The 12,306-nt window shown below is 28.4% G+C and overlaps 1 protein-coding gene across 1 annotated transcript; it reads left to right on the plus strand.

Annotated features, from left to right (window-relative positions):
* Positions 1 to 3,635: 3,635 nt before the first annotated feature.
* On the plus strand, positions 3,636 to 5,089 carry LOC133699438 (adenylate isopentenyltransferase 5, chloroplastic-like). Its single transcript, XM_062122676.1, has 2 exons — positions 3,636 to 3,730; positions 4,174 to 5,089. Exons 1-2 carry the CDS (start codon positions 3,636 to 3,638, stop codon positions 5,087 to 5,089), a joined length of 1,011 nt encoding a protein of 336 aa, XP_061978660.1.
* The last annotated feature ends 7,217 nt before the right edge of the window (positions 5,090 to 12,306 follow it).

A 12,306-nucleotide genomic window follows, 5' to 3' on the forward strand; every position in this document is an offset into this window, starting at 1 on the left:
TTGACGAGTAATTATCAAAGCTAGTAATAGTAAAAAAATTAATGTTTATAATTACCAGAATTAATTGTTTATCAATTTCAGGTCCAAAATCAAGTAATGGTGAGGAAAGAGTTCAACATATTATTTATCAGATAAAATCTCATGCAAGAAGCAAGAGCAACTTCAGTTTAATCTCTTTCAATTATCAACAAACATTAGGAAAAATACTTTATTGTTATGTTTATTAATTCTTACCACTAAAAATATTAATGTACATGAATGTATATAATTTGAACACAATAAAGTGATCATGTAGCTATTTTTTAAATCTTTTACATCCTTTGTTCCATCTTTTTTTAATTTTCAGTGCAGAAAAGCAACTTGGTTTCTCTCTTATTCTTGCTTGTGCGTTATGGGCCATGGTTTCTTAGATGGGATCTTAAGATTTTTCTCTTTTTAATTCTTGGTTTGATGTAATCAAGCTCCCTTTTAGTATTTCTATTTTAGGATTATATAAAGTGCTAGTGCTTTGATCTTTGAAACATTTAAAGTTTAAGCAATTCAATTTAATTTCTTCCAGTGTTTTTAAATTAAAAATATTTTATTTTTCATAATTCGATTACGGTAATGCAAAACTAATTGACAATAATTGTTTGGTGCATGGTATGAATGAAAATTATGTAAAAAAAAAATTAATTTGATGATGGAGCCTATGATTTATTAAGAAAAATAGTGTTTGTAAAATGTTTTGTAAGCAATTTTCTATTTAGTTATTAAATATTCTACTTTGATAAAAAATTGTTAAATAAACCAAACATGAGAAATTAGGAGTGTTTTAAAAAAATTGATATCTATAATATTTATATTATCTGATTCAACTTAAACCATCAAAATTAAATAATGTAGATATTACATATCACGGATCAAGTAGCGGATTAAGATTTTTTTAAACTAGATAAACCCGAGCCAACTTGTATATCTTGTATTCATTTTGTCTTTATATTTTATAGTTTATGAATTAAATATTTGTTTTTATTTTGTTTAAAAATGTTTCAATTTCAACATTTTTGTTAGTGAGCTTCCTATTAAATTTCTTTAAAATAACAAAAAAAGAGCTTGTCTTTCTGTTGAAAAGGAAAGAAAGTTAACTAGAATTTAATGGTAGTGTAAATTATAAAAATTAGATCTAATATTGGGGTGCCATGACACCTACAAACTGATGGTCTATCTCTAAATATAGACATATACAAATTATCTGTATAAGCTTAGCTTATTGATATCTCTAATATCCATAAAAGATTTAGTTTAATCTGATATATCCAACTTGCTCAAGTTCAAATTAAATAGGCCAGGTTTACAATTTGTTAAATATCAGAAGTTGGGTTGGATATAATTATAGATATAAATCCAATCCAACTATTCTAAATATAGACCTATACAAATTAATAGTATAAGCTTAGCTCATGGATATCTTTAATATCCATAAAAGATTTAGTTTAACCTGATATATCCAACTTGCTCAAGTTCAAATTAAATGGGTTAGGTTTATAATTTGTTAAATATCAAAAGTTGGGTTGGATATAATTATAGATATAAACCCAATCCAACTATATCCATGGCCACCTTATGAGAAATGATGAAAATATTTTATAAAATCATAATTTATGGGAAGCAAACATGATATTAGTTTAGTAAAAAGAACTCATTACAAAATAAAAAAAAACTTAAAATGCATAGTAAATTCACAATGCACCTAGATACATATCACTATTCACTACCATAAATTATCTTATTGCCCTTTCAAAAAAAAATCAATAGCCTTGATGTTAGGGGTAGAATGGTCTTTTTCTACGAGTCCATTAATTATTACGAGATTGATTGGGAACATTTCGGTCTTTTTACGTTTTGAAATACATAATGTAATGACTATTATGCCCTAAAAAATTTAAGAGGTCTAAAATAAATTTCAATCATTTTATATTTTAAAGGTATAATGTAAAGATTATATTATTCTTCAAAGCAAATATTGTTACGCTTACATTTCAATTTTTTATGTTGTTTTTTTTGTAATAAACAAGTAGACAGTTATAATTTAGTCTTTTGATTAATACAAACATTATTAAAAAAAATTTATTGGCACGTGCGCGACACAAGCTAACAAGTGGGCAATTCTCATGCCCTTCAGGCACCAAGTGCGGCGTTGTACCACCTCCAAACACTACCTTTTAAGGCGGCATTGGAAGCATCTCACTGTCCTCTTTCTATTGGTGCCGCACATGTGTGCAACAATGTGATAATTAGGCTTCAGTGCACTTTTTTCTTAATCTCCCTCTTTTCTCTCTCTCCCATTTGCCAAAATATAAATATGTCATTTAATTTATTTTTTATTGATTGTCTTCTTCAATCTCCCCCTTCATCATTTGGTTTCATTTTGTTTTTATATTAAATTTGATTCCCTTATTTTTATTGCTGTTTTTTTCTAAGAATTTTTCTAATTGAATTTTGTTTTTATTTGATCACTCAAATTACTTTTATATCAAATTTAGTTTTAATTCTTTTAATTGTTATTTCTTTTTTATCATTTTTTTTCAATTTAATCCCTTAGCATTTTGATGATTTGGGATTTTTCTTCGTTATTTTTTAGGATTTGTCTTTTATGGGCTTAGTCTCAGGCTCATGAACATTGTCACGAGTTTTGAAGGTTAACATTACTTGACTTTGGTTCTTTTATATGTTCTTTTTTAAATTTGATTTTTTTTTCAATTACACATTTCAATATTTAATTTATTAGAAATTTGTCTTTGTGCTTTTTAATTTTTTTATGGGGTTATCTTAATCTTATTTTCATGGTTACGAAATTAGCAAGTTAATCCGAGTTCACTCGAATCTTTTTTCATTGCTTAAAAAAAAAAATTTAATTATGCCCTTCAATATTGAGGTGTTTGATAATTGAGTTTTATATTTTTATTTTGATAGGTTACCACTATACCATGACTAAGTCACAAATTTAGCATAGAATGGGTTTAAGTTGTCTTTTTTTTTTTACATTGTCAAATTTTTTTTTTGTCGGTTTCAGCGGAATTTTTTTATCCATATTATTTGAGTTAGTTGAGTATATTATTTGAGTTATTCGTCTTATTTAGTTGAGTTAATGACATACATTTTTAGAAATGCGTACGTCGTTTCAATATTTGTTTACATTGAAAGAAATTTGGGTCAACATATAGTGTGTAGGGTGTGCCTGCCCCTATTTAGTCATATGTAATCCATAGATAGTCATATATAATCCATAGATAGCCTAAATGGAAGGAGAATTATTGTAGATCTTCTTCTTCGTCTTCTTTTGGTACAGGCCGAATCACATGTTAATTTCCTTATAAATCAATTCAAAGAAATTCTCAAACCATTAATAACAATTCTGATTTGTAATTTCTATCTCTTGGTCTTGGAAGTCAAAACCTATTTATGAGTGTTTTAAATACTATGAGATTCATTCATGAAATCCACTTATATCTCCTGCCTTAAAATTCTGAATTGATTTTTTCTTCTGTTTGCGGACAAATATTGAGGTTTTATATATATCCTTGATAATCTCTTGTACTGTCTAGTGCCTGTTCTTCAACCCTTTACACCATTCTCAAATAATTACACGAATTATGGAAATGATTCCTCCACAACCAAAGCTTGCCTCAAGTATGAGAACTATGCCAATGGCTGCCTCTCTCCCCTTACGAATGGGGCGGGAAATCAGGTTCCAGTTTCAATGTTATTGGACTAGGTAATTAAGAAATGTATATTTTGCTTTTTTTATATAAACATGACAGGTGATTTAATCTTCGTTTGATAATACGGTTTAATCTATTTTAAAATTTTTTTTTTACATTAAATTAGTGTTTTAAGTGTTTTTGTTGTTGTTGATTTTGATATATTAATATTAAAATAAAAAATATATGAAAAAACAATTATTTTTATATATTTTTAATTGAAAAATCCCATGTATAACATGTAATTAATGTTCGAAATTACATAATCAGTTCAATAAACCTCAAAAAAGTCATTTCTTCTTATGTTTTTATAAACATTGATATTCTAAGCTTATGGTTTAATTTTCTTTTGATGAAAAAAAATGAATTGGAACATACTTTTGATTTTTGATTCATTTTTAATTTGATTTTTTTTTTGTTTTGTTTTTAGGCACCGCAACAACCTCCAACAGATCACTAGTTCACTTTATGCCATTGACGACAAGAAGCAGCAAAAAGCTTTGTTCGTAATGGGAACAACTGCCACCGGAAAATCAAAACTCTCCATTGATTTAGCCACTCATTTTCAAGGTGAAATCATCAATTCAGACAAAATTCAGGTTTACAAGGGCCTTGACATGTTGACCAACAAAATTTCGGAAATTGAACGCCGAGGTGTGCCTCACCATCTGCTAGGATTTGTGGAACCTGGAGAAGAGTTTACCACACAAGATTTTTGCAACCATGTACACAAGGCCATGAAACATGTTACAGGGGATGGAAACATCCCCATTATCGCCGGCGGCTCGAATAGATACATCGAAGCACTCGTCGAGGATCCGCTTTTCAACTTCAAGGATAGTTATGATACTTGTTTTCTATGGGTGGATGTTGCCTTGCCAATCTTATTTGATCGCGCAGCAAAAAGGGTTGATGAGATGCTTGATGCTGGTCTTGTTGACGAGGTTCGAGGTATGTTTATTCCAGGGATAGATCACAATAGCGGGATTTGGCGGGCTATTGGGATTGCAGAGATGGAACCATATTTTCAAGCTGAAATGGAAATGGCTGATGAGGTCACCATGAAAATATTGCTTGAAACTGGTATTAAAGAAATGAAAGAAAATACCAAGAAGCTAATCAATAAACAACTAACGAAAATCAAATATTTGGCGAACAAGAAAGGATGGAAATTCCATCGGATTGATGCTACTTGTGTGTATGAGAGAAGTGCAAAAGTTGATGAAGATGTTTGGGACAAGAAGGTTTTGAGACCTAGCTTGGAGATAGTTGCTAATTTTCTCCGGGAAGACGAGAAAGCAGAACAAGTGGCAGACAGTTTTCTAGTTACAAGCAGCTGCATCTAATCCATTGAGATATACCGATTAGTTCAATTTTCTATCGCATCTTTACTTCTCAGCACACATCAAAATAAATGTATGAATAGATCAATATCTTGCTAGAATTTTGCAAGGACCGACCAGTGGCTAGCTTTAGAGCATTCCCCAGTCTTGTCTTGGTTATCAGCGTTCACAGGGACACTGATGAGAGAAAAACCATGCTCATTGTCTTCGTAGTATTTAGTCCCTTCAGTAATTTGGTCTAATTTTCTCAGAAAAGAAAAATTCAATACCAGATCTCTTTAATTTTTTGTTTACAACACTTGCCTCGTGACCTTGTCTTTTCTACTATACATATTTTGCCTATGTTATAAGAAAGCATAAATACTTCACTACTAAAACTTAATTCAAGGCAGTAATCCTTGGCTATTAATAAGATAAAATGTTTCTCGTACAATGATCCAATTACTAAAGAAAAGTCTGTTTGGGCTTTGAGTATTTTATACTTTGTGAATGATTTTGTTGGGAATTTGGAATTTGGATTAATCTTGGTGTTTGTTTTGCATAAAGTATTTTATAAAAAAATATTTTTTTAAATTTTTCTATGGTTGTTTTTGAAAAATAAAAAATATTCTCAAGCATTTATTTCCTATAAAATATTTTACAACTAACCTTTAAACTTAGTTTATTCGTTGAAAAAAACTTTTTGCTTATGAAATTTCATAAAATACTTTATGAATTGTAATTTCTTTACAATATGCACCACCCCTTCCTCAATCACCATCTTTTTTTTCACCACCACGACCATGACCATCACCACCACTTCTTTCTCCTCCACCACCACACCCAATGGCAAAGCCATAAATTTTTTCCACTCTGGGCTACTAAGCAAATACATAGAAAGTTTTTTTCAAGATCAATTATTAACTCATATACATAAATTTGTCAAGTTAACAATAAAACTTTAATCCAAATACATATCACAAAATATGAAAAAACAAACTTCAAAGTACATAAAATTGAAAATAAAAATAAAAATAAATTACACTATCGAAGTTGCACCCTTTGATGTTTTATGGAAAAAAATTCATATCTGAAAATGCTTGCTTTATAATGGCAGTGAAAACATTCAAAAAAAAAACAAATCAACCTATCAATCGAATGATAGTGCTGTGACTTATTTGTTTCAATTAATCCTTGATGTAATTAAAAAATGATAGACATATTCTGAAAGCTCTTGTAATGAATCATATCAATCTGACAATGCTCTATCTAAGATCTCAAATAATGCATCTCTTGTTCATTGAAATCTTCAAGATAAAATTTTTCAATAAGCTTGCAAATAACATCAACTTTAAATGATTTAAAGTTGTCCTTAGGCTCTAAAACATAACTAGGTACAAGGAGTTCTATTATCCCATCAATGAATCTAGAATTTAAGTCTTTCAACTGAAAATCTATTACTGAGTTAAATATATATCATAATGATAATGTTGGTAAACTGTCACTGATCCTTGTTATTAATATGAATGAATTGTAGTCTTTTTATACGAAGTATTTATATGTGGAAAATCAATCTCATATTGTGTACAAACATATTGCAAATGTGCAAAAAGAAGATCAAATCCAGCATCTCTCAAATCCAGCATCTTTCAAAGTTTGAATTAATGCCTAGTAATTGAGACAAAACCATTGCATTTAAGATGTCAAGAGATTTTTGTTGCAAGGCTCAACAAAGTAAATCAGTAATCCCTATTATTTTATGCATCAAATATAAAGATGAATATAAATTCAAAAGATCTCATCACAATCAAACAACCACCAGCTTCTTCATGCTAGAAGATCCTTCTTGAACCATACTTTCAAGCACGATAATAGTTTCACCATATATATATATATATATATATATATATATATATATATATATATATATATATATATATATATATCTATTAAGTCGCAAATAGAATCAAAATGATAGCTCCACCGAGTAGTTCCACTTTGATGTAAATTACCAATATGATTAGCCCCTCTACCAGTCTCATATTATCTAGTAGCTACCGTATGAGCTATTTTTATAGCTTTAACAAAATATAACTCGGTATGACGTTTAAGAGAAAAATTAATAAGATTGATAATGTTTGTTAGTTTTGAAAAAAAATAACCAAATAAAAATCTCATTTCTAGTTGTTATAACTAGTACCAATTGTAGTTAGTGGGTAAAGTAATGTACATAAGATGCATAAGGACAATCTCTAAGAAATAAAGCTTATAGTCCATTTCATGAGCCATGCATATTGCTAGCACCATTATACCTTTAACCTTGTATATTGAGGATATGCAAATTATATCAAGCACACATATCAATAACTTCTTTTTAAAGTGTTGAAGCAATAATATCTGAAACATGCACAATCTTTATAAAAAAGACACTCTCGTAAGAAACCATGAATGTCTACAAATCTCAAAATAATACAATTTGTTCTTTATTTGATGCACTTTGGCTTCATCAACCAAAATATAAAACTTTGCATCTCCAACTTCTTCACAAATTTTTCCTCACTTTGTTCGCGAGAAAATGTAAAATCTCTTTTTGAGACAACATTACTAACGTTAAAATTCATTCTCCCTATAAGTCTTATCATCTCTACAAAATGGCTTCGACTATTAGAAGATGAAAATTCTTCATGACCTATAAATGCATATACTTGTAAGCTAAGCCATCAAACACTTTCAATTGCTATCTTAAGTCGCAACTGACTCTTATAAACTTCTTCAGTAGTTTGTGCATTCAACACATTATCAATATGTCTATTTACTTTCATTAAATCTTCAACAGATTTCATAGCATTATTATGTGATGAAGTGAAACTTCCTAAATGTATTAAAAGTGCACATCTAACCTCATAGTTAACCCTCTTGCAAATTTTAAAGCCTTCAGTAGTTAATGTGGGATGATAAAGCACTGTATTTTCAAAGAGAAAACATGAAAAACAAAATATTGCATCCTTTGATGGAGAGTACTCTAACCAAGGAAATTGATCAAACCAAGTTTACTGAAATCGGCAATATTGTCTCCCTAATTAAGTCTTCGGATACTCTACAAACTTAGGTTAATATGAACCCATTTTGATATAAGATCTTCTAATTTCATCTTACTAATTAATAGGATGATGCCACATTGGAATATATCTATATCCCAAGATCTCGTTCAAAAGTATTAAAATCAATTTCAACTTTTTAAGATTTGAAAGGAGGTTGGTTATTATGATTTAAGACATCAATATTGGATAAAGAATGTCCTTTACTGGTTGATATTTGTTCGCTTGGTTTAAAGAATGAAAACATAGTTTCTCCTTTTTTTCTTCCTTCACTTTCCATTATAATTTATAACCTATTTATGTAATTTATTGATTTATAAGTAATGAGTGGAAATTAGCATATATGACATACAACTATACAATACAGTTTAAATGCAAGGCAAATAAAACTAAAATAAAGCATATATAATTCAACTAATTATCCCTCTCACTCATCCCCCGCCAATACATTTATAGGTCTATAAGTCAAGATCTATCATTTGCACATGTATTTCTTTCGGATTACATATGATAGATAAAGATTATAGAAACTGACCTTTAAGCCCTTCTAATTATATTAGCAACAATTCAAATGCCCAACAATACCTTTGAAATATGTTGAATCAACATATCAAAACACAACAATACACACTTCTCTTATTTTGCTTTACATTGACTCAATCCAATTACATGTCCAAAGCAAAAGCAATATTACATTTACAATAATGGTAAGATTTTTATATATAAAATCCATGAGAAAGACCAAGTTTTCCATAAAATTTACTAATCTCATCATTCAAGTTGAGAATACATTGTTGTAACTAATTTAAATAGAATCACAGTAACTTAAATTAAACAACATATTGCTTTCAATTTTTGTCTACCTTTGCTTATATTCTTATAGAGATACAAAACAAACAAGAAATTTTGCCGAGTGTGTATATGCTTCCAGTTAATTATGACATAATGTATAAACTAGATACCAATTATTTTAACTTCACTAATTAAATTTATAATTCTTCCTTATCCTTTTGAAATCTTGAATTGCATCTAAACTAACTTTCAAGATTTGCATTTTGACATAAAAAGAATATTATATATTAATCTTTATCTATTCCATAGATATAACAAGAAAAGAAAAACAGAACTATTGAAAGGAAAAAAAATCAGAGAGATTTAGGTGGGTACAAAACAATTTGAGAGTTAAGTGTTACTGTCTTTTACACCTTACTTAGATGAGCAAGTAGCAAACAAAAAAATAAACTAGGTTAATCTCCAAAATACAAAAATGAGCTAGTAACAAGCCAGAAATCTTAGGTTAGGATTAGATAACAAGAGAGCGTGTGTTTTTCTAAGAGCAACATGCATTTTACTAATAGCATTTGTGAGACTAATGATGTGGTCCATATAGAGGCATTAATACTTGGGCCAATTTAATATTATTACAAAAAAGAAATTGACAAGAGTTTGACCTGGTTTACAGCTCATGCAAGCTTTCTATTTCCCTCTTCCTTTGACCACGACAATCTTACCACAACAACTGTCATCTCGCCACTACCTTCTCTTTTACCACCATTTAAAAATATTTTACATGTTAAATATTTTACGGGAAAATATTTTTCAAATCAAAGAATGAAAAAACTTTTACATGTAAAATATTTTATGCAAAACAAAAAGACCCTTTATTGAAGAAAGTGTTTGTATTTGGCGATAAAATATGAAAATAAGAAAGAATCAAATTGATTATGAGGGGGTGAAAAAGGAGATATTTTTGTTTGGATAGAGGGATAAATGGTTTTTATTTCAATTTATTTATAGACTTTTATAATTAAAAAAATCATTTTCAAAAGACAAAACAGGTTGATTCAATATGGTATTGTTGGAAATTTGTTTTAAATAAACAAATTATAGGTAAATTAGAAATTAATCTCAAAGAACCATCGGTTTTACCACTAAAAAAACTCTTGTTTTTTATAAATTTAATTATTGATTTACAATGGTGGGAATTAATTCTTATTAATTCTCCAACATTTTCGCTTTCAAAATTCACTATAAGAAGGGGGTGAATATTGAAGAGTTTCTAACTTGAATTTTTTTTTATATATATTTTTTTCATATTCTTTCTCACCTTATTTTTAATGTTTTCATTCTCTTATACGCTTTGGTTTTCCTTCCAAATCTAGAGTTTAGGTTTATTTTATTGAAAGATATTTGAGTTTCATATTGTTTGGTTCAAAGACCTTGTTTTGAAGTGTATTTAAACCAATATGGTGTTATTGAAATCTTAAAAAACATATTGCAAACATCCTAATTTCACAAGTGAGGAGCAATAAAGCCTTAAAGACAAAGGATTCCTCCTTGAAACTAACAAAAATCTCTTTACTTTCAAGTGCTTCAACAATTATCCTCATTTGTTTTAATTTAAGCATATATAATATTATTATTAACATACATGTTAAGACTTTGAATTTGTATCAATTAAAAGTTTGGATATATGATTAATACGTATTCTAGTATTATATTTGTGTTGATAACATGTTTTTCATGAGTTATTTTTTTTTGCATACTTATAGATTTAAATTTGTATGTACTCTAGGTTTTTATTGAAAACCTTTTTGTGTTTAACATGTCTTATTATGATAAATTACACATCATTGCTCACTAGTCTAATATATATATATATATAAGGAAAAAATTGTACAAAATAAAGCCTTAAGATTGTGAAGCAAAGTTGGGCTCTATGTTAAATCACAAGATTCTGATGAGTTAGAAATAATCTTTTCTCTTTAACATATAAAAGATATGAAAATTATCAGGATAAAATTACACATTAACCTATTTATCTCTAAAGAAAGCAAGCATAATGGACTCTAAAGAGAGGATGAATCCTTTAAACTCTAGGTTTTAAATCTCTATTTTCTATGGTATATTTATTTTCAAAGTCTTTCTCTAAAATATGATTGTTTTTTCTCCAAAAAATATACTTACTTAAGCATAAGATAATTCTAAATTTCACCAAAAAAAAATCTTTTACAAGTATCAGTCACCATCCACCTTGGCTTACCAAATACTAGCCACTAGCCATCTTAGTTAGGAAAAATAAATTAGATTATCTAAACTAAAAAATTAACTGATTATCCAAAACATAAATTTTATCTCCAAATTATTTAGATTTTTTAGGACATCATCGATTACCATTATAGTTAAATCTAAAGAAAAACAATGGTTAGTGATTCAAGTATTGTTCCTGAGAATTTAAGTCAAATTAATGCAAAAATCAGAAATGATATTAAGAGAGTTCAAGCTTCCTTGATTCTTTTTTATTTTAATTTTGGAGTATAAAAATTTGAGATATTTAAATCAGGTTCTAATATTAAAAATCTGTATCTTTAATTTTCAAAAATAAATAAATAATAAATAAATCGTGTCTTCAACCAAAATAAAATAAAATAAAATTATTAAATAGGTTAAACAAATGAATATGTCTTTGAGCTTTTACTCAAGTAACCAAATATAGCCCTAGAATCTACAGTAAGGTGATAAGATCAATCAATCAATAACATTTGTTAGTTATATATATATGGTCATGTTGATAGACAGAAAGTAGAAGAAACCCGAGATGACGAAGGATTTAGTTTTTTAATCATAAAAAAATATATTATAATGTCATGTGTCTTGTCAAAGAACGCAACAATTGGAGTTCCTGAGCACGTGACTTCAAGAATACGTGGACTGATTGTATAACAGGATAGAATATTGTTTGTTCAAATTTTTTAAATTTAATTTATTTTTCGTATTTTTAAATTATTTTTTATATATTAATATCAAAAATAAATTTTTAAAAATAAAAAATATATATTTTAATATATTTCTAAATAAAAAAAACTTTAAAATACATCATGTTAGAGACTCCCATCAGACCCGGAGCCCTTTTCCAAATTTCATAAAGGCGGCAACCAATAATTTACATACACGTGACACAGAATGACGCGTCACCTCGAGGGCTGTCGACGGTAAACCACTTGCTTGTTATTCGGCTTTTGTTACGAGCCTCAAACATAAATAACACCCTTAACTTGGCGTAATTTACAGGACAAGCCACTGCAGTGATTTTGTTCTTTCACGTTTTTATTTTGGAAAACAAATAATTAATGATCTTGTACA

Source organism: Populus nigra, chromosome 7 (genome assembly GCF_951802175.1).
Source record: "Populus nigra chromosome 7, ddPopNigr1.1, whole genome shotgun sequence".
Classification (NCBI taxonomy): Eukaryota; Viridiplantae; Streptophyta; class Magnoliopsida; order Malpighiales; family Salicaceae; genus Populus; species Populus nigra.